This window comes from Sceloporus occidentalis, unplaced genomic scaffold (assembly GCF_023333645.1).
Source record: "Sceloporus occidentalis isolate IW3139 unplaced genomic scaffold, rSceOcc1.0.p SCAF_1, whole genome shotgun sequence".
NCBI classification, from domain to species: Eukaryota; Metazoa; Chordata; class Lepidosauria; order Squamata; family Phrynosomatidae; genus Sceloporus; species Sceloporus occidentalis.
Window position 1 is genome coordinate 285,477,932 of NW_028316981.1, and position 24,145 is coordinate 285,502,076.

The 24,145-nt window shown below is 40.9% G+C and overlaps 1 protein-coding gene across 1 annotated transcript in view; it reads left to right on the forward strand.

The window, feature by feature from the left end:
* Positions 1 to 354: 354 nt before the first annotated feature.
* LOC149324013 (3',5'-cyclic-AMP phosphodiesterase 4D) overlaps positions 355 to 24,145 on the forward strand; it is a 534,014-nt gene continuing 510,223 nt past the window's right edge. The window contains exon 1 of the mRNA XM_089495362.1: positions 355 to 717. Coding sequence (XP_089351488.1) covers positions 446 to 717 — 272 coding nt within the window. The 5' untranslated portion in view covers positions 355 to 445. The remainder of the gene's footprint in view (positions 718 to 24,145) is intronic.

Genomic DNA, 24,145 nt, shown 5'->3' on the forward strand with positions numbered 1-24,145 from the left:
CGGGAGTCACTCTAGCAGCTGCAGTGCATTAGTTCCAGAAGTTTGACAGGCAGGCTTGTTGCTTTGTCACAGGAATTGTGACAGCTAGCTCTTTCCCTCAGCCCTTAGTATAGCCAGCAGGTGTGAATGGTGCTCGGCAGAGTGGGCTTTCAGAAGAGTGGCAATGTCTCATAGGTTCAGTGGAGGAGTTAGCTTGCTTTTCTTCCCCTCCCTCCCTCTCTTGCGGTACCTTATCTACACAGACTGTGCTCTGAGGGCAGGCAACTACACCATGCTGCAAGCTGACTAGGCTGAATCAGAGACGAAGCTCGGCGCACAGTTCCTCTGAACTGAAAAAGGAAGGAAATTCATTCCCTCCCCTCCATTCACCCCCCTCAAAAGCAGCCAAAACAAATATCGGGCTGCATTCTAGAGACCTGGCTGATATATAAGTTGCTTTGGAAACATGGCTCAACAAACAGCAAGCCCAGACACTTTGGCTGTACCTGAAGTGGATAATTCACATTGTCAGAACCCATGGCTCAATGAGGATCTTGTGAAGACCTTGAGGGAAAACCTGTTGCAGCACGAAAAATCCAAGGCGTCGAGAAAATCTTCATCTATTTCTCCTAAGTTATCACCAGTCATTTCTCCTAGAAATTCTCCAAGACTTTTGCGCAGGATGCTTTTGAATAGCAACATACCAAAACAGCGGCGGTTTACTGTGGCACATACCTGGTAAGGAATGAATTGTCAACTGCTTCCAGTTTTGGAGTGCAGTTTGAATTTTGCATGGAGAATTCCTAAGAACTGCAGTGCAAATTGCAGGAGTTAAAGGCAAGGCTATGCAGCTTTGTAAGAAGCAACAGCGATTAGATATCAAAATCTAGTTCTACTTAATTAAAGCCATTTTTGATATGAAATTGATGAAAATGAATGTGATTCCAGATTTTAAAAAGTAAAGTAGGCAGGGCTGCCAAAATCACATTGACTTTTTCATTCCTCCCCTAGTCTTTTTGGCTAGATTCAATTTAAGTGATTATAACTGAAATAAAATATTTACCTGATTATTATCAGCCTTGGAACAAAATGGAGATCACATCATCACCCCATATTATATTGGTTATATATAAAGAATAGCGTCCCAGGTTTGGAACATCTGATGGAGTATATTATTAGATTTGCTTCTACATCAAAAGTAGTTTGAAGAAAGAATGGGAAGCTAACACTGAATATTTAGCTCTTTGTATTGAAGTAATTGGTATGGGCAAAGGGATAAAAGAATTACCTATTTTGTCAGTGGAGGAACTTATGACTTCCATTGTAGTTACAGAATTTTGTTGTGTTTGCCTATGAGTACATGTATGCTTGTTAGTACAATCAAATGAGCCTTATAACCATGTTGCATCTTCTCTATTGCTGTGCAGTCCAAATAGCCTCCCAGGTTGTTACAATTCCTTATTTTCCAATCAAATCTATTGTTTAATGTACTTGTGAGAATAGTCCACCGACTTTTGCAGTGATGTTTTTGACAGCTTTTGTTTTGCTTTTTGTTGACTAGATTCTGTATAAACATCTTCTTTCAGTTGATAGGCGGGGGACTGTCATACTAAAATATAAGGAATATGAATTTGCTATATAGTAGAATATTTCGTATTAATATTGATTCCATTCTTTAATTGAATTAAGGTGATGATTTTAACTGGCAGCAGAGGTGAGGAACCACCAAGTCATAGAACTTTCAAGGGACCACACAGATTGTCCCAAATGCCAAAAACAAAAATAGGAAGTGACCAGGAGTTAATACACACACACACACACCAGTTTTGAGAATATGTATTTTTCTTGTTGTTTAGCAGTGCAGGGAAAACTTGCAATCCATTTAAATACTGAATTCTGTTTCCAGGAGAAGCAGTTCATGGGCAAGGAGGCAGAAATGGGTGAGCTGAAGAATCTGGAAGGGTTGAGGGCTACGAAAATTGATTTAGAGGGGCACATGTAGCTGCGTACAGTATGTACACACTGTTTGATAACTGAGACTGCATGTCCAGAAAGGAAATTTCATATGGATGGAGACAGGAGAATAATTGCAAAAGCTCAGAGTAAACAGGTACTTAAATGAAACATATGAACTGCATCCTGTCAATAAATTAAATTTCAGTCAGTCGGTAGGAAATTATGTGTAACCTAGAGAGCAAGCATGTAAGATTCATACTGTATTAGAGAAAGGACTAAGCAGACATTGGTTCTGAAAGTTTTTACCCTTCTGACGCTCTTTGCATCTACATGCAGACATTGTGCCTCCCTGCTCGATTTAGTATATGAATAAAAATATTTTGTTTCTTTAGAGTGTATATTTTCATTCTCACATTCATGTATATTCATATTTTAACATTTTATAAGGAAATAGCCCTACAGGCCTATGTTTTTGGATTCTCCACCCCATGCATCTGAGGATGTAGGTAGGCTCAAGTCTAAGAAAGCTCATGCTACCCATTTGTTTCTTTCAGTTAGTCTTAAAGGTGCTACAAGATCCCTTAAAATTACAAATTAGATTTTTCAAAGGGTTCTTTCTGGGTAGGAGAATATTAGACCTGGTCCCCAGTCTCTGGGATGAATGCCTTTTGGTACGAAGGCAACACAAAGCCTCTGAGCTGATTGTGGCTCTCAAACACCCCATTTGCAATGCCCACAGCTTCTCCCCACTAAATTAGCCACCAAAATAAATAGTGCTGTAATGATGGTGCCTTTAATGATGGATGGGAAATGTTTGTTTGTTTGTTTGTTTGTTTGTTTTGGTCTTACAGGTCTGTATGGTGTAGATGCTGTGACACCCTCCTGCCATTGGTCCTGAATAATGGTCGCAGCAGGGGACATGGGCAATGCAGTTCACCCATACCACAAAAGTTGTGGTTGTGTGGTTTCCCCCATCCTGTTATAACCACAGAGTATCTCAGGCATGATGTAATACAAATGTGGTCCCCCCTAAACAATTTTTTTACCTCTGTAACACAACAGCTGAGATCAAAAAGCTTCTTCTTCTGAAAGGCCTTTGCTCACTAAATGGGCATTGTGTGACTCCATATAATGGGCACTGGAACCCTAGTTGGCAGTTTCTGCTATTGATCAGATTGTTTTTTATTGATGACAAGATCTTTCATCATTTGTTTTAGTCTGTGTTTTTCTTTTGTTGGAAACATCATTAAAATAAATGATGCATTCACTCTCAGTTGAATCCTCATTGCTAAAGAAAATGCATCTTGCTCAGTGCTGCTCCATGACAGAAATTAGTCAGCCTCCAAAGAAGGGACACAAATGTAATGAACATGGATGTTCTAAAACCAAACTTCAGAAAGTGATGCAAATATAATGCAGGGAAGTGGTGATGCCATAAACAATAACCATTCAAGTCTGAATTTCCCATTCATGGAAATCTGAGGACTGATATGAAATAAGCCCAGAACAGAAGCCAACATTTTCTTCTGAACACCTTACACTGATGGCTTAGTAATAACAGTTTGGACAGGATTAAGACATTATATTAGAACAAGCTGTCACTTAGGGCCAGTACAGATGGCCCCAAAGGGGCAGCTTGTTGCCACCCCTTTGATCATTGGATTGGGGCCATGGCAACCACATGCCGTGGTCCTGATCTGGTGTTTTTCTGGGCTAGAAAAAGTGGCAAATTGCCACTTCTTTTTGGATCAGAAAAAAGCCATCCTTTCCTCCGTGGCTTTTCAGAACTCCTGTGACATGTAACATCTAAATGCCACACCTCTGGAGCTCTGAAAAGCTGCCCCCTGTGTGGGCAGTAGGGCAGCATGACACCGGCTTCAGGGTGGCATCGGTCCACATGGCATCCATATGCCATGACCCTGTGGTGCCAGGAAGCGGGCGTATTTTGCCAGTTTGAACCAGCCCTTAGTTTCCTGGTAAAGTACAGAGTGTTAGTTAATAACATTAAAACCCTATGTGGTTTGGTCCAGATTACCTACAGGATTGCCTCCTCCCATATAATCTGCCTCATACACTCAGGTCCTCTGGTGGACATTTACTCCAGTCAGACAAGACTAGATGGGAAACTGTCAGTCAGAGGGCTTTTTCTTCAACTGCCCCCAGAGTGTGGAATGACCTACCAGATGAGATTTGACAGCTGAATACACTGTCTGAATTTAAAAGAGCATTAAAGACCAATCTCTTCTGGCAGGCTTATCTGGATGATTTTTAAACTTTAAATTTTAAATGATGGATTTAAAGTGTGGGATGTTTTAATATGTGTATATATTATTTGTCTTTTCAAACTGATGTGTGTTTTAAACTGCTGTGGTTTAAATGATATTGCCTGTTAATTGTTGTCTCCTGGCTTTCTCACATGGGAAGAGGTGGATAAGAAATTATTATTATTATTATTATTATTATTATTATTAATGGTGGTGATGATGGTGGTGGTGGCATCGATGGCACTGAAACAGCCTTAGTGCTCTGATTGATGGCAGAGGAAAGACAGGGGAGTGCAATCCTTATTGATTTTCCTGGACAGCAGGTTTTGATTGCATTGACCATGGTATCGTACTGGACCTGTTCTGAATGATAGGAGTAGGAGGCACTGTTATACAATGGTTCTGCTCCTATCTAAGAGCCAGTTCAAGACAGCAGCATTGGGGGATTCCTGTTCAGCCCCAGTTTATTAAGGTGCTCTGGGCCTATTCTATCCCCTGTTTTCTTCTAGCTGACTCTAATGATAAAAAAATAAGGCTGAGTTGGAGCGTACCCTGGAGAATACTGATAAAACACAGCCTTATTTCTTATTATTAGAGTCAGGTAAACTGTGCAGGTACTGGTCCTGTAGTGGGTTAGATGAGAGCTAATAAACTGATGCTGAATCCAAATAAGACAGCTCTGTGGATTGGTGGTTCTTGGTTGTGGGAATTTTGTAAAGAGCCTGTCCTGGATAAATGGCACTCTCCTTAAATGAGGCAAAGCTTGGGAGTCCTCTTAGATCTGCCACTGGAGAACCATGTAGACTCGGAGCGCTTGGCAACAGTTTAAACTGCTATGACCTTTTCTGGACAGAGATAACCCAGCCAGAGAGAGCATATTATATTATTCAAATCAAACCTCTTGATTTGAATAATATAATATGCTCTCTCTGGTGCTGTCCTTGAGGAAGATTTGGAAGCTGCAGCTAGTGCAAAATGCAGCAGCTTAACTGCTGACTGGAATTCCATTTTTAAAATAATTGTGCTGGCTGCCAGTACACTTCGAGTCTGAATTCAAGGTGCTTGTGATGACATTTAAAGCTCTATTAGGATTTGGGCCTCGATACTTGAGGGAGCATCTTTCCCCATATGTACGAGCTCAGAAGGACTGGGGGAGCCCTCCTCTATATCCCACCAGTGAAATCAATAAAGTGTGTTAGGACATGGGGTTGAACTGTTTTAATAAATACAAATAAATCTATCTAACATGTTTCCTGCAATATTCAAGAACCAAGAAAGGAATGTATAGGATTCTTGGTGGAAGTTATGGGCAGAAGGTACTTGTAGGCAGATCCTAGCACTTTGAAGCAAATACTGTAGCATTATGAAAGTTTTCTATCCTTTTCTTGTTAATGGATATTTTGTAACTATAAACAGATAGAAGTAGAGGGTTACAAATAGAAGATAGCATCTGGACCCACTCAGATACCTCTGTGCATAAGAACATTGCTCAGTTTTCTGGAAGCATTCTGAATCTTTTGACTAACAGTGTGGGACTTACATTCATTGCATGGTTATAGTAAGACTAGATGGAAAAGGCAGGTGTATATTGTATATGCAGTTAGTCATCTCTGCGCTCTGATCCAGATCTCAGTTAACATCACCAGCCTTAGGTTCACCATAAGTTGGAAATGAATTGAAGGTCCATAACACACACACTCAGATAGGTACTTTGCAATATCAACCATCAAATGGGGCTGTCAAAACATTGGCATAATCATACTTTGACAAAGTTTGTTCAAAGAGTGAAGCTGTCTTCCATAAGCCTGGTGCATCCCAGGTATTTTAAACTTGTAGCCCCTATAATTGACCATGCTGGATGGGGGCAAGGAAGGCTGTGGTCTAACATATCTGAGGGACAACAGATTGGGGAAGGCTGATATTAGAAGACTGAACATTTACAAAATTTGCAGCATTCTCAAGTGAAAATCAGAGAGCCAGTATGACATAATGGCTTGAGTGTTGGACTGCTGACTATTAAACTTTAATGGAAAGCAGACATAGCTATTTGAAAGGAGCTGTTTCATGTCTGTGAAAATGTGGTTGGTTTCACCCTAAGGGAATTAACAAAATGGGTGAAGCATATAAAATAAAGAGGGATTCAGAAGAGATGGGGAAAAGTTTGGAATGCATCCCTTCTTCCTTCATAAACTACCCATAATAGGAAAATCATCTGTATAGTAGTAACAGTATTAAAAAGGTAAAGGTAACGGTTTCTCCTTGACATGAATGTCTAGTTGTAACTGACTGTGGGGGGGTGGCGCCGTCTCCATTACTATGTTGAAGAGTTGTTGTTGTCCAAAGACAACGCCAATGGTTATGTGGCCAGCATGACTGCACAGAATGCTGTTACCTTCCCACTGAAGTGGTACCTATTTATCTACGTGCATTTGCATGCTATCAAACTGCTAGGCTGGCAGAAGCTGGGACTGTTGACAGGAAGGATACCAGACATGGAAAGGGGAGTGGGATGATCAAATTTGGTAAAGGCCTTGGGTCATTTTGAGGAAAGAAAATCTAGGCATAAAATGAACAAACAAATAAACTTCTCTGCATGGTCCACTGTTACCACATCACTTCCAACATTTAATAGGGTATTTCTTATCAATAAGAAATACCCTATTAAATGTTGGAAGTGATGTGGTAACAGTGGACCATTTTTACATGTTTGGTTCCCAGGTAATTTAATAGTAAGGAATCCTTAGGTATATTGAGTAGAATGCTCTGCTAAGAGAGATTGGCCAGGCTCCATTTAAGGACTGCTTTAAGTTTTTACAAAGGTATTTCGTTAACATTTTAAAGAACTCTTGGTTATTTTTTATTTTGTCCTTATGGTTGCCTGCTTTTCTTATATATTATTGTTGCTGCTGCTGTATAAATTTTTTAATGTGATTTTTAAGACTGTTGTATGCATATGTTTTGAAAGCCATTGTTTCAGTAATGCTTATCCATTTTCCTTCTCTGGCAGATAGGTGAAAAATAAGCATTTAGAATAAATACATCTATCACATGGTTGCTATCCTTTTGAAACTGCTTGTTTTACTAAATTACATAGAAAAAGTGACTGCTCCGACTACTCTGTGAACATTGTTTTTAAAAAATAAAAAATAACAACAGCTAAATTTAAACTGTTTTCATAATAGAAATGTCCCCAGTACACACCATCCAGCTTTGGCAATGTGTGAGAATTGGTTATAACGGAAACGATCAATTCATATTAGAGCTGTTTGGCACCACAATTTCAAGAATTATTTATGCTCTGAGTCTAAAAGGGGACATGTAAAGGGACCTGTTAGTTTTGATACTTAGTTTATATTGCAGTATTGATGCTACAAGTGTGAAGTTGATTTAAAATTGCAATATATTGTTGTTGTGATCCTGTTGAGACACTGCATTAGCACAATAATCATTTTGTAAGCAGTTGTACTTCCTTGGAGGCTTCAGTGTTATGGTCCTTTGTACAGCCATTCATTATGTTAGCATATACGTCACTTTTCTTTCATTTTCATTTTTTTGATGTGGTGGGTGGGGAGCTAATTGACCCTTATGCAACAGGTGAGTTCAAATCAGTGTCACTTGCTGCACAGCCAGATACACAATGGCAGGTTCGAGCATTAAATACATCAGTATAAAAGTATACTGTCCTAAACATATATAGGATCCTGGTCTATGTGTTATGTTTTAATTGACTTCTGGTAATTTTGTAAAACAAATATGTAAATGAAAATTACAGAAAGTGATTGAAATGGTTGGTTAATGAGGTTTGTGTGTTGCTGTTTTGTAATGGAAAAATCTTCAAATGAAGTAGCTTAATCAAACAAAAATCTTCCAGTGGCTTCATGTTAAAAGAGAGGAAGAAAAATTTCATGGCACTTCCAATAGTGAATACTAGGCAGGGAGTGCCGTAATATCTAGACTGTTATTCTGCAGGTGCTGCTTATGATTCACAGGCTATCTATGAGAATTGTTCATTTCACATTGTGCCATTTTAACACTGATTACTTGGAGGCTGTTTGCCTCAAACCACAGTGCTGGTGAAGGCCCTATGGAAGCAAACAACTTTGCTGTAAGTATGCTCCCTTATCACTAAGCTGGTGTTAAGCCCTTCCCTCCAAGTTATCATTCTTCTGCAGACCTTAGAGTTTCCCCAAGTCTATTGATACACCCTCTTCTTCTGCATCAATGTTGTTCCTTTGGGCTTCATAAGGAGCTACACTCAAAGAGTTCACAATTTTACAAAGGTTGTCAGCCACAAAGGGTCTAGGAGATGCATGCATTTCATTTTCCAGAATGTCCTTTCCAAATCTCTCACTTCTGATTTTTTCTTAAAAGTGTTGTGGGATGTTAAAACAAGATGCAAGTTATACAGCCTTTTTTTTTTAGCCAAGACAATGCATCCTGGAGGCTTCTGGGGGCATAATTCTCAAATTTTCATTATATAATGGTGAAGATGCTCTAGGAAGATGCACAAAAGATCACATACATCCTCCCCTCACCTTTGGGCTAGCTTCTGCCCCTCTGCATGACACTCAGAGCCATCTGGTTATACATGTAGCATTGGAAAAAGCAATCTACAGTATCAGTTCCCTGTCTGTGGAGAATCTGTCTTGTACTACCTCACACAGGACTCAGCTTTATCATGGGCTGGCAAGCTTCATTTTCTCACACTGGAAAACTTATAAATGTTTGAGGGGTTTTTTTTGGGGGGAGGTACAAAATAATCCAAACAACCATGCTCACTGAGGGCTTCTGGGGGTCACAGTCTAAAGAACTAATTTTTCTAAGTTCTATCATACATTGAAATCTGGATGCAGAGTGAGTCCACCAAACATTAGCTTTTCTGGCCTTTTCTTCTTCTACTGCAATACAGGATGTGTACGTTTAGAATCTGTGGGCAGGAGTGTAAGTTTAGAATTTGAGTGTTACAGTAAATTAGGTTCTGTATCATAACAGTTGGAGATAGTTGTCTTGCTCACTTTATACCAGAAATGCGGACATACCAGATCAGACATCCTACCTGAAAATTGTTTCACTGCTGTGGCCAGAAAGAAAACTTGTGAGGAATCTTATTAAAAAAAGAGGCATTGATTGGTATATATACCAGTCTCTGTCAATTCATTTCAAGCCTATCACAGTTTAAAATTTATGAACACCTTGCAGTTTCTAGCAAATGGTCATCAGTTGGAAATTTCTCCTGAATTTCTCTGGATCTGTTTTTAGTTCATTTTTACTGTTGACCATTACTGTCAGGTAGAAAAAAGTCCCTAATTAGCCACTTAGTCGTGGCAGTGTTAACAAAATCTTTTCCAAGTGCACAGTATTCTTTTTTTGAGAGAGTGTTGCCAAAATGGTAAACAGTACTCAAAACGACAGGACCATTAAATTTTATATGGTTATTACGATATTTCCTCTATTGATCCCTCTTTGTCATAACAATTCCTTCTGAGGTGAATTCTTGCAATTCTTTTGTTCCAAGCCAGAGCTTTGTGCAATGATCTCCTTCCTCTGTTGAACTAAGATAAGCCTGGAGCAGAACTTGAATAAACTTCCTATGGTGGTCTATTCCAATACAGTATTTTCATATGTTATAAAACATTTGGGAATACAAATTTTCAGGGCCAGCCCAGGGTTTTCATTTTAAGATTTATTCAGAGAAAGTTTGCTATTGCCTTCCTCTGAGGCTGAGAGTATGTGATTTCTCCAGGGTCACCCAGTGAGTTTCCATTGCTCAGCAGTTGTTCAAACCCTGTTCCAACATTCAAACCACTATACCACACTATTCTCTAAAAACATTTATGTTATTCAGTATTTAATAATACCAGTAAGTGTTGCTTACTCTGAGCCAGTGTGGTGTAGTGAATGTAGGACTAGGACTCTGGAGATCAAGCTTCAGAGCTGTTCTCAGCCATGGAAACCCACTGGATGACCTGGGCAAGTCACACCCTCTCAGCCCCCCAAAAAACCTGTGGTAGGTTCACCTTAGGATCACCATAAGTTGAAAATGACTTGGGGAGAGAGAGGCAGGCAAGCTCCAACTGCCTGCCTGAAAGAAGAAAATCCCTCCCTTCAGCCACCATCTTGAGAGGGAGAGAGGCCTGGCCTGAAAGACTAAGAGCCCTCCTTCCGACCACCATCTTGAGGGGGAGAGAGGCCTGTTATGTTTTATTTTGACTTTGTATTGTACTTCTTGTTGTACACCGCTTTGATCTAATTTGGAAAAGCGGTATATAAATAAACATTATTATTATTATTATTATTAACAACAAATTGCTTACTCGCTCCTTTTGTTATTTTTTAAAATTATGCTTATACTCCACTCCCTTTTGCTTTATGTTTTTATTTGATGCCACATCTTTAAAACATTAGGAACTTTATATGCCTAAATGACCAATTCACATGTGAACTAATGTATGGGAAGCTTACTGTCATATGAAGTTTCCCATTGTTGGGAATCCCTCTAGGTTTGATAGATGATGCCTGATAACTTCAATTTGACACATCGTGACTACAGTGATGGCCTACAAAAATGTGTTGTAAGATTTAATGCCTTGCAAAAACTTCTTGAATGTCAGACTACAGAATACGAGATGCAGTGCGAAAGCATATTCTGCTTTATTGCAATTTTTATTTTTATTCTAGGCAGGAATTAATTACCTCCTCCTTTCTAAATTTCCTGGCAGAGAAAGAAGTAAATTGTTTGTATTTTACTGTTTATCTGACATTATTCTTTCTGTTACTGATTTGGCCTCAAAATTATTTTTTGTTGCAAGTAGGACAAGGGCTCAGTTGGGGAAAATTAGACTCATTTTGTTGTCTCTGTTGCTTTATCTCTGCATCTGTAATTTGCCTCTGTAGAATTCGCTTTGAGAGTCAGTGTGGTGCAGTGATTTAGGCATTGGACTATAACCATGTAGACCAGGAATCAAATCTCCCCTGCCCCATGGAAAACCACTGGGAGACCTTGGGAAATTCATATTATCTTGGACTCAGAGGAAAGCAAGGGCAAACCCACTCTAAACAAATCTTGCCAAGAAAATCCCATTATAGATTCATGTTAGGGTTGCTGTAAGCTAGAAATGACTTGAAAGCACACAACAAGAACAATCACCACCATCTAAACTTGAATAATAATAATAATAATAATAATAATAATAATTTTTATTTATAGACCGCTATTCCGCAATGATCATAGCGGTGTACAGTAAAATTGCAATACAATACAAAAAAAAAAAAAAATTGCAAGGCCTCTCTCCCCCTCAAGATGGTGGTTGGAGGAGGGCTCTTTGTCTTCCAGGCCTGGCCTCTCTCCCCCTCAAGATGGTGGTTGGAGGAGGGCTCTTTTTCTTCCAGGCCAGGCCTCTCTCCCCCTCAAGATGGTGGTTGGAGGAGGGCTCTTTGTCTTCCAGGCCTGGCCTCTCTCCCCGTCAAGATGGTGGTTGGAGGAGGGCTCTTTTTCTTCCAGGCCAGGCCTCTCTCCCCCTCAAAATGGTGGTTGGAGGAGGGCTCTTTATCTTCCAGGCCTGGCCTCTCTCCCCCTCAAGATGGTGGTTGGAGGAGGGCTCTTTATCTTCCAGGCCAGGCCTCTCTCCCCCTTAAGATGGTGGTTGGAGGAGGGCTCTTTATCTTCTAGGCCTGGCCTCTCTCCCCCTCAAGATGGTGGTAGGAGGAGGGCTCTTTATCTTCCAGGCCTGGCCTCTCTCCCCCTCAAGATGGTGGTTGGAGGAGGGCTCTTTGTCTTCCAGGCCTGGCCTCTCTCCCCCTCAAGATGGTGGTTGGAGGAGGGCTCTTTTTCTCCCAGGCCAGGCCTCTCTCCCCCTCAAGATGGTGGTTGGAGGAGGGCTCTTTGTCTTCCAGGCCTGGCCTCTCTCCCCCTCAAGATGGTGGTTGGAGGAGGGCTCTTTATCTTCTAGGCCTGGCCTCTCTCCCCCTCAAGATGGTGGTTGGAGGAGGGCTCTTTATCTTCCAGGCCTGGCCTCTCTCCCCCTCAAGATGGTGGTTGGAGGAGGGCTCTTTTTCTCCCAGGCCAGGCCTCTCTCCCCCTCAAGATGGTGGTTGGAGGAGGGCTCTTTGTCTTCCAGGCCTGGCCTCTCTCCCCCTCAAGATGGTGGTTGGAGGAGGGCTCTTTATCTTCTAGGCCTGGCCTCTCTCCCCCTCAAGATGGTGGTTGGAGGAGGGCTCTTTATCTTCCAGGCCTGGCCTCTGTCCCCCTCAAGATGGTGGTTGGAGGAGGGCTCTTTGTCTTCCAGGCCTGGCCTCTCTCCCCCTCAAGATGGTGGTTGGAGGAGGGCTCTTTATCTTCTAGGCCTGGCCTCTCTCCCCCTCAAGATGGTGGTTGGAGGAGGGCTCTTTTTCTCCCAGGCCAGGCCTCTCTCCCCCTCAAGATGGTGGTTGGAGGAGGGCTCTTTGTCTTCCAGGCCTGGCCTCTCTCCCCCTCAAGATGGTGGTTGGAGGAGGTTTAGATTTTGTCTTATTAATAGTTCTTGTTGTTTTGCTGACTGCTCTTTGACTGTGATAAAGATTGACTGTGATAAAGATTAAATTGGTTATACTTCCACCTGGCACACCTGCAGTTTTGGTTCGGGCAGAGGTTGGCTTCCCTTCCATCAGCGCTCGTATTCATTTAATTTAATTTAATTACTGGTGATCTGTAAAAGATTCTCCGGTTAAGGTTTTTCCTAAGTTATGTTTCCAACATTTACCAAGCTGCAAAGGTTGGAGATTAAGATACCATAGGTTGCTTGAATCATATCCTGCTCTAAATGAAAACCCTTCTATCTGGAATTCAAGAGAGAAGCTTCATGAATACATTTTTAACTAGGGTGTGTATCTGGATAGACAGGCTATTAACAATTTGAAATTTTCCTAATGGTTTACATTATATAAACTGGACCATCAGATGGCTTCTTACCTAAGGAAGCTTACATTCCCAAAGCTTATGTCTCCATTTTCAAATAATGCCCTCAGCCATGATTAGATTCCACCCCCCCCCCCATAACTGCCATCTGCCGGCCTGAGAGGGAGTTTGCTAGGCAGGTCCAGCTCCATCAGGACTAGCCTGAAGGAAGGAGACTCCGCCCTCCAAAACTGCCATCCGCCGGCCTGAGAGGGAGTTCGCCAGGCAGGTCCAGCTCCATCAGGACTAGCCTGGAAGAAGGAAGAGCCCTCCCTCCAATCCATCTGCCTTGGTCCAGGCCTCAGAGGGAGAGAAGAACCACTGGACCTCATCCCCTTTCCCTCCACCATTCCCTTCTCCTTTTGTTTCATGTCTTTTATATTATAAGCCTGAGGGCAGGGAACTGTCTGATTAAAAATAATAATTGTAAGCCACTCTGAGAGCCATTATGGCTGAAGGGCAGGGTATACATACATACATACATGCATACATACATAAATGATGGATGGCAGATATTTACACACAGCTAAGAATTGCCATTTATGTATCTGTGGAGCACCAGAAATCGAGGATTTGCCTCATTATCTGCTTTTTCGCTCACTGTATATTGAGCCAAGAACTAAATTTATGGGATCTATTTTGTCCAATTTACAGCCCAATACTACCTCTGAAAAGATTTTTTTATCTCTTGTCTGATATAGATTCTAAGGTAACTTATAAGGTTTCATTGTTTGCCTTAGCAGCAATCAAAATTCGGGCAAGAGTTATAGTGGACATTGCAGTTGATCGCCATGGGGATGATCTTATCTAATTTTTGAAGTTGTTTTAGTTAATTGTCTGGAATTTTATTATGTTTAATGTGTAAAATTCGGTTGTTAGTTATTTGATGGAGCATTTTATAATATCAAATTTTTGTCACCAGTTTTACATATTAATTATGCAAATGGCCTTTGGCTTAAGCATTAATAAAATTGATTGATTGAGATTAACTATTATCTAATTTACAAATACCCTTAAAAGTATACCATTCTTTGGTTGTTACTGAAATTGATCCTAGATTTAAGTGATAATGTGTTTGAGATTCTGAATAAGCAAGCTGCTAGAAAATTAGGAGAACAGTTGTTACTTCAGTGTAATACCTAAACCTGTAACATTGAGCTACTAGCATGAGATGACATAGCACAGGAATGGTGTTTGCTCTTTGGAATTGGCAGTTGTCACCATTTCTAAATATGGCATAACCACATGGTTACATTTATTTATTTATTTATTTATTTATTTATTTATTTATTTGGAAGTGTATATGCCTCCTTTGAAAACAAGTGGTTAGACTTAAGCATTTAGAGCAGGAATTCCTGATTGTAATTATGAATGCATAACCTAGAGTTGAAACCATGCATGGTGTAGGGGTTTGTACACCGGACTACAACTGTAGAGACCAGGGTTCGAATCAGTCATGTTCAGCATGGTGAAGAGAAACACTGAGGATGACATGATCACACTCTTTAAATACCTCAAGGGCTACCACAAAGAGGAGGGCACAGGTTTGTTCTGTACTGCCTTGGAGGGTAGAACTAGGTCTAATGATTTTAAATTACAGGAGGATAGATTTTGATTGAACATTAAAAGGAACATCTTGACAATGAGAGCAGTTTGGCAATGGAACCATTTGCTTAGAGAGGCTGTGGGGTCGCCTTCTCTGGAAGTTTTCAAAAGGAGACTGGACAGCTACCAGCTGGGAATGCTCTAGCTCGAGATCCTGCATTGATCAGGGTTTGGACCTGATAGCCCATGGGGTCCCTTCCAACTCTATGCTTCTATGATGTACACATGAAAAGAACATGGCATCTTCCATCCAGCCAAGAAACCCCATGATAGGTTTGCCACAGGGTCACCATAAGGTGGGATTGACCTGAAGGCACACAATAGCAAGAACAACCTAGATTTACACATTCATAACTGATTTGTATTCACAATTCCTATACATTCAATAGTGTACGCAATATCTAGGGATTGTAAAAGTCCCCCACTTCTGACTTACTGAGCAGCAGCCATTTCCCACTGGGGATGGAAACTCAGTCTTCTGCATGCTAATTGATAGGAGAACAGACCTCTGTTACTCACAGTGGCTGCTGCCTACTAAATCATGATTGGGATGGGTTGCTACTTAGCATTGTAAATAAAGTAGTTATGTAACTAAGAAGCACATATTCTCCCAGTCCTCATCCTACCAAGCTGAGTTGAAAGGAAAAAGTCTCCCCCATATGTTGAGCAGGGTCGTAGCGAAGGGGGAGGATCCGTGGGGTCCAGACCCCCCCTTCTGTTAGATGTAATTAATGGCGTGCGCTGCTGCGATGCCACACCCAAGCCCCATTATAATGGTGGCACTTAGTCTGGACCCCCCCCTCCCAGAATCCTGGCTACGTCCCTGTGTTGAGCATGAGCAATGCCTCCACTGTATGAGCTTACTTGCTGAGCATATGTAGCATCACCACCACTATTTGACATTTAGGAGATTATCACACTAGGGCCAATGCCACAACAATTTTCCTATTTGAAGATAACAGAAATATAGCACTATAGTGATCAATATTTTCACACAGTTGTGCAATTGCGATATCACAATGAAATAAAAACAAAAGAGAAATGCAATTGTATTCCATATACGAAAACTGATCCCATTTGTGTATCATTATTATATCATAATTGAACATTTTACACATGCGCCACTTTGGCACTATGGTGCATGTCTAAAAATTATGGTTCCATATTTCATGACATTATTTTTTATCCAGTTAAAACAAAATCATGCCTTACACCTAAAAATGAGACAGAAATCTACTCCAAAAACAATTCATTCTCTAGCAATGAGAATGAATTCCCTGTACCAAAATGCAGTCTGGGAAAATACCATTCAATACCAAGGCAACCGGTGTGTGCTAGAGCAGATTCTGAATTATATCCCTATATATTTCTCTAGTTCAATTGAAGTCCCTGATTACCCCCTCCCTATATGTGATTCTCTTTTTCATAAGTGAGGACATGTCCTTCTGATCTTCACACTGTTAGGCATGACTTCCATGTTTCATATTGAGCTTGAGCTTAATTTTCCATGTAGTTTGGAATATATATATTTGCATTGGTGTACCAGTGCCAATCCATCTTAAGATTCTGCACACTTGTTTACTTGTTCTATTCAACAAACACACAGTTGAAAAGGAGTTTTTGGTTTGGAGCAGAAGCAATAAATTAGCAAGACTACATAGTGGGTCCTTGGTATCCTCTGGGGTTTGGTTCCAGGACCAGGATACCAAAACCCATGGATGCTCAAGTCCCATTAAATACAGTAGCATAGTAAAATTGTGTCCCTTATATAAAATGCCAAAAACAAGGTTTGCTTTAGGATTTTTAAAAAATATTTTCAAACCATGGATAGTTTTATCCATGCATAACAAATCCATGGATATGGAGAGCCAAATGTAATTTGATTTTACAGTATCCTGAAACTATACACTTCCATCATGGATTAACTATGCTAATATATAACAAAATACCACTAGCAAAATATTTGTCACTGTGATAGATATACATGAGGGTAGGGTTTGTACATTTCAAGTCTGTTGGGGAGTGCAGTGTTTCCCCTCTGTGCTCTGGTCATAAACCAATTGTACTGCCCTGCAGGGCCCCATAACTGAAGATCAGCTCAACCAGTGAGAATAGCCAGAGAGCAAATTTTGCAACTTCCTCAACCCTGGTAGCTAGCAGACAAGCAGGTCCAAACACCTCCCAGTCATTGCTCTTCCACTGTAAACCATAAGCAGGATTTCAGGGCTTGTCGAAACTGGCAACTAGTACTAATTCATTTGCTACATGTAATGTCACTTTGAGCTGCTTCTTCCCATTTTCAGATCTGCACACTCTTTTAAAAAGATAGATAGATAGATAATGAGAACATTCAAAAATGTAAAAGTGTGTTTTTAAAGACTAGCTTAGAGGCTACATCTGCATAATCCAGTTCCACACTACTTTAACTGCCATGGCTGAATGCTATGGAATTTGGGAATTGTAGTTTGTTGTGGCACCAGAACTCTCTGCTATAAGAAGGCTAAATGTGTCACAAAACTGCAATTCCTAGAATTCCATAGCACTGAGCCAGGGCAGTTAAATTGGTATCGAACTAGATTATTTCTGCAGTGTGGATGAAGCCAAAGTTAACTATTGTAGTTACTTTTGAAGAATGTGGGTGGGGGAGTATAGCTACAATTGGAACTAATTAGTCCTGTAAATCTTGGCTTTATAATTACTTTTAAAAAGTAACTTTCTGATCTGTCCTTATGTTAGAATAGACATGCATAGGATTGCAGCCAAAGCAAGGTTTCTTTGTGGAAGTTCAGGCTCAGCGAAGCGTCATACAGCACCAAACAAAGCAACACTGATAAGTATTTCCGATGGCAGATAATTTGTCAGCAATTGCACATGGCAAATATGATCAATGAAGAACAGCTTTTGAATTTCTGGCCACAGGATACCTGATCAAGATACTGTATATAGAAGGTATATCTAAATTAAAATGCCCATTTTGGGAACCAAGTGCGGAAGACCATGGAGTTCAGATAAGTGCTGCCACCTACATATTCACAGTGGTGTTACTGTATACATGTATGCATACACATAGGGACAGTTTAGTGCCTAGGTTTTTTTTTTTTAGGTTACACAAAATAGGTTTGATGCTGAGAGCTCAGGCAAGGGACATTCAGCTCAATGTGTTATTTCAGTTTCTAGTATCAGCCCACATTCCCACCCCTTGTAAATGTTCTTGCTTTACTCAAGGTGATAAGTACTTCTAATGAAAAAACTGCTAGTAGGGTGTGACATTTAATACTTAGGAATGTAGCTAGCTTAATGGCATTGATCAAGTAAGCTACAACCTACAGGCTTTTGCTTATTATGCAATATGCCCTGTGGACATTCTTTACTTTTACTTACTTAAAAAAATATAATTCATACTAAAAAAGTTTGCTGTTAAAGCTTTTTTTTTTTTTTTTTTTAAACCTACAGAGTCTTGTAGCACCTTAAATGGCATATGTTTTTAGGGATTTCAGGCTATTTTGTCAAATCCATTTCCTTGAATTTATCCTCCTCTCCTTGAATTTTTGTTGTTGTTAACTGCCCTTGAGTTGATCTCAACCCATGGCGACCCTGCTGATGAGACATCTCCAAGACCCTCTGTCCTCCACTGCTCCACTTTAATAGAGTCCATCCATCTTGCATGCGGCCTTCCTCTCTTTCTGCTTCTCTTTGCTTCTCTCTACCTGTCCTAGCATTCCAATGATTCATGCCTTCTCATGATGTGTCCAAAGTACAACAATCTGAGTTTTGTCATCTTGGCTTCTTGATTTGCTCCAGAATCCATTTGTTTGTCTTTTTGACTGTCCATGGAATCCTTAGCATTCTTTTCCAGCACATTTCAAATGAGTTGATTTTCCTCCTATCCTCCTTCTTAGATGTCCAGCTCTCAGATCTATACAAATCTATTTTTAAAGGTTGTACGCCACTTTGATTGTGGTAACAAAAAGCGGGATATAAATTAAAGTTTTATTTTATTATTATTATTTATACATGACAATAGGGAAAACAATGGCTTGTACAATTCTAACTTTGTGCTCAGTTGTATATCCTTGCATTTTAGGATCTTTTCTAGTTCTTTCATAGCTGTCCTTCCCATTCTTAATCTACACTCTCCATTTCTTTCAATATTTCATCCCAGGTATGAGAATTCTTTTACTATTTCTATTTCTTCATTGTCTAATTCAGATTTGTGCAGATTCTCTGTGGTCATTATTTTTGTTTTCTTTATGTTCAACCATAGGCCTGCCTTTGCATTTTCTTCCTTGCTTTTTATTAGTAGCTGTTCCAGGTCTTTGATGTTTTCTCCGAGCATTATGGTGTCATCTGCGTATATCAGATTGTTGATATGCCTTCCTCCTACTTTCATTCCTCCTTCTTCTGTGTCCAAACCTGCTTTTCTTACAATATGTTCTGTATATAACTTGAACAAGTAGGGTGTTAAGATGCAGCCTTTGCCAACTGGGAACCATCCTGTTTCTTCATGTTCTGTTCTGACAGTAGCCTCTTGTCCTTGATGAGATTCCTCATCAAGACTATCAGATGTATTGACACTCTCATGTCTTTAAGTAAATCTAGGCCCTCTCCAGACGGGCCCTTTGTGGCGTGTCCATGACATGCTAGGATTGCCTCGGGCAGTGTGTGCACACGGCCCACAACCCTAGCATGTTGTGCACGCACTGCCATTACGCAGTGCCTTACACATGGTGCATGTAACCGTTACGTCGCAGCTGCGCACCTTGCATACGGAGCTGTGAAGCTGCAATGTATATGCGCCGTCTTTGGTGCGTTGCGGTGCAGCAAAAAGGAGCTGCTTTTTTGAGCTCCTTTTCTGCTGCATGGCTGTGTCGCACAATTTGTATGCTGCAGCGCAGCTGTGCAGCAGAGAGAGGCGCTGAAGAGGCACCTCTTCTGGGCGGTCTGTACCCCGCCCTAGTTTCTAGACTTGATTTCAAGAAGCTATAAAAAGGAGGGAAGAATGCTGCAGTTACAACACTGTTGAGTCAGTGTGTTCATTATAACAACCAAAAGGCATTGTCAATCTGTACCCATAGTGAGGAAAAAGTCAACATAGGTTTCAGAGAAACAAGTCATGCCAGACAAATCTAATCTCTTTTTTTGATAAAATTACCAGCTTGGTAGATAGAGGGTATGCTGTGGATATAGTATATTTTGATTTCAGTAAGGCCTTTGACAGGATTCCCCATGACATTCTTGAAAAACAAGCTTTAAAAATTTGGGCTAAAGAAAGTAACTGTTACATGGATTTGTAATTGGCTGGCTGGCCGAACCCAAAGGATGCTCAACAATGGCGGGATACAGACCACTCAAAAAGAGTGGTCTCCCGCTGCCCTGGTTTGCTGCATGAGGGAGCTGCAGCGGACAAACTGTGTGGCTCCCTCGCGCAGCAAAAAGAACCCACAAAAAGTGGGTTCTTTCCGCGGCACGGTTGTGTCGCCGCAAGGCGCCAATAGTGCACTTGCAGCGTCACAAGGGTGCTGAGATGTGCGGATGCTAGGCGTCTGTCACGTCAAAATGGCGGCAACCATATGTACAGGGTGCTGCCATTTTGATGCCCTCGTCATGTGCAAGGGGTGAGGGGTGTCTGAAAGCGCCGCCCCTTGCACATCATGACGGTGCCCCATAGGGCCCGTCTAGCCAGCGCCAATGGCTCATTTTGATCCTGGAGAGAAGTGACCAGTGGGGTCCCACAGGGCTCTGTCCTGGGCCCAGTGCTATTCAACATCTTTATTAGTGACTTGGATGACAGAATTGGGGGCATACTTATCAAATTTGCAGTTGACACCAAATTAGGAGGAGTAGCTAATACCCCAGAGGACAGGATCAAAATTCAAAATGACCTTAATAGATTAGAAACCTGGGCCAAAGCTAACAAAATGAATTTCAACAGGGAGAAATGTAAGGTACTGCACTTAGGGCAGAAAAATGAAATGCACAGATATAGGATGGGCGACACCTGGCTGAATGAAACTACATGTGAAAGGGATCTTGGAGTCCAAGTAGACCTCAAATTGAACATGAATCAATGGTGCAATGGAGCAGCTAAAAAGGCCAATGCGATTTTAGGCTGCATCAATAAAGGTATAGTCTACTATAAGGGAAGTAATAGTGCCACTCTATTCTGCTCTGGCCAAGCCCCACCTGGAATATTGTGTCCAGTTCTGGGCATCACAATTCAAAAAGGATGTTGAGAAATTGGAGCATGTCCAAAGGAGGGCAATTAAAATGGTGAAGGGTCTGGAAATCATGCCCCGTGAGGAATGACTTATGGAGCTGGGGATGTTTAGCCTGGAGAAGAGAACGTTAAGAGGTGATATGATAACCCTGTTCAAATACTTAAAGGGATGTCATATTGAGGAGGGAGCCATCTTGTTTGCTGCTGCTCCAGATACTAGAATGCCAAACAATGGATGCAAAATGAAGGAAAAGAGATTCCACCTCAACATTAGGAGAAACTTCCTGATATTAAGGGCTGTTCGACAGTGGAACAAACTCCCTCAGAGTGTAGTGGAGTCTCCTTCCTTGGAGGTCTTTAAACAGAGGCTGGATGGCCATCTGTCAGGGACACTTTGATTTAGATTTCCTGCATGGCAGAATGGGGTTGGACTGGATGGCCCTTGCGGTCTCTTCCAACTCTATGATTCTATGATTTTTAATGATTCCAACTACTAAAAACAAGAAAACACTTTTTAAACACTATAACAAATTGTTGCTGTGTTCTGTCAAGTTGTTTCTGACCTTAAGCCAACCTAATATGGGGTTCTGCTGATTGTTTGTGTTTTTTCTCTGCAGGAGCATCTAAAAACAAGTAAGCTTCTCTTTCCTTTTGCATGTCTGTTTATTTCTTGATTTGGTGCAGGTATTTCAAACGAAGACCCTGTTTCTTTCACATGTTGGATACAGTGGAGGAATCTGAAGCAGGCAAGAAACAGAGGGAGTCAGAGACTATGGTCCAAAACTCACTGCAGAAATAATCTATTTTGGGACAGCCTTAACTTCCCTAGCTCAATGCTAGGGAATTCTGGGAACTGTAGTTTTGTGAGACATTTAGCCTTCTGTGTCAGAGAGCTCTGGTATCATAATACACTACATTTCCCAGGATTCCTTACCACTGAGTCAGGACAGTTAAAGCAGTCTCAAAGTTATACCGAGGCTTTGCCATCATGTTGTTGTTGTTGATTATGATGATGTTGTGTACTTCAAGTCATCTCTGTGGTGATCTTAAAGTGACCCTCTCTCAAGATTTTATATGCAAATTTGTACAGTTTGCCCAAAGTCACCCAGTAGGTTTCCATGGTTGAATCTGCAAAGTTTGCAGTTCAGTATACTACAACTTGCTTCAATTGTATGCTACCTTGCTCAATGATTTTTCCATCTTAAATTCAAAAGATAATCTGCATAAGAATATTTTTGGGTGTAGTGCTCATCTGGACAGGCAGACTATTAACAACTCATTTTTTTCCTGAAATGGTATAGCCTGTACAAAAGCAGTTACCCATTTGTCAATTACAAAATGACAAAGAAACATTAGTCCTTTATGTTATCTTAATCATATCCCAAAGTCCCCAAAAGCAGAGAATAGAAAAGAAATATTAAACTTATCTACTTCTTTGTCCTTTCTCTATCAAGCACAGAAAAGTTTTTTCTTCTTCCATTTTATTTTATCTGGGTTTTTTTTTATGAATGAAAAAAAAAGAGATTTTGGTTAGACATTCTTTAAGCGTAATACCTTCAAAATGAGTTTTCTGCTTCTCAAAGTCTGCAAGAATATTTATCATAATAAATTAAGCAGACTGCCAGATTTTAAGCATTTCCAGTACAAGGGAGATGGGCTCTGTAGTGATTTCCAAAAGTCCTTCTTGGATGAAGGTTTGTGACTTTACATTTTCAGCCCCAGTAGCCAAGTACAATGGAGGCATGGCTTACATGGATAGTTCCCTTTATTTGTACAGAAGTTGGGCTGCAACCGTTCCTTGATGTTGCTGTTGGCTGCTCCTCCCACTCTTTCTGTGTGCCTTCAAGTCACTTGTTGAGTGTAGGGCTGTAATTCTTCACTAATTTGTTCTTGAAGGAAGGAAGGCGTAACATCAGCCATTTTCCCCCTCTGTGAGAAAGTCTTCAAAATTGCAGAGTATTTGCAGTTTGGATTTTTGATTGTTTCAGCATTGAAAATGCTGTTTTCTGAATGGGGAAATCATGTGCAAATTCTGCACAGAACAAGTCCCAAACTGTGAAGATTGTTGACAGTCCCGGAGTCTTCTTGTGAGAATTTCCTAACACTGAAGAAACATGATAGTTTTAGATATTTTGAATATTATTTAACTATTCTTTACCTATTTTTCTTTCCAATCTTTCCAGATCACTTTTTCTTATGAAGAATAAACACCTCACTCTGGAGCATAATCCTGTTATATTTTTGATGGCAAAAAGGAAGCCAAAGATGGCTCCCATCAGTAGGTATACAAAACCCTAGCCAGTGTCTACTCTGGGCTAGGTGCCTCCAGTTTTTCCCTCCTTGGCCATTGACATCACTGCCTATAGAATTTACAACAGCACATTTTTAAGGATGGTGGTCCCACCCCAGTGTGCATGTGACAGAGGAAGGGCTGGCATGCTATGATGGTAGTGGTGAGCCCAGGAAGAGTGCTTGTTCAATGGCAGTGCCAGGATGGCATCATTAGGTAGTCTGCCTGATGCTGGTCCACTGAGACCAGGCCTGCACCATAATTTTAATGCTACTAGACTCATCCCTGACATCGGTGTGTTGGGGGCAAAGGAATCATGGTGGGCAGATTCTTGTGCACCTGGTGTTCTAGCTAATGCCATTACTGAGCAATTGCTATGTTGTTGTTAGTGGGCCATGCAAGGGTCCTGGCGCTGAGCTGACACAATGGTGGCCAGAACTTGAGAAAGTTAACTTTGCAGACTACAACTCCCAGAAACCTTCAGCCAATATGGCAAGTGGCTGGCTGGGAAATTCTAGAAGTTGTTGTCCCCAAATTAACTTTCACAAGGTCTGGCTGAGGTTTTCTGGTAACACACAATTGCAAGATTGCATGTGTTCATATTATTTATTTAGCGGGTTGAATTAAGATGTCTCTTGAAGTGCAGCATTAACCATCTAATACAACTGGAAACCTTGATAGTATTTAGGAAAATATCCTTAGGAAGTGGTCCTAAGCAACTCAAGTATTTTCTTCCATTTCTTTTCCAGATTCTCAGTTCTCTGTATACTTGAAATCCCTTCCTGGGGCAAGGTTTCGGCTTTTCCTTTTTAGAGACTGACATAACACTTCCCTTCTTTTGTCTCCTTCATCATCAACATTTAGATTGAATTGGAGCAGGGCCCATTTTGTGGGTGAGGGAA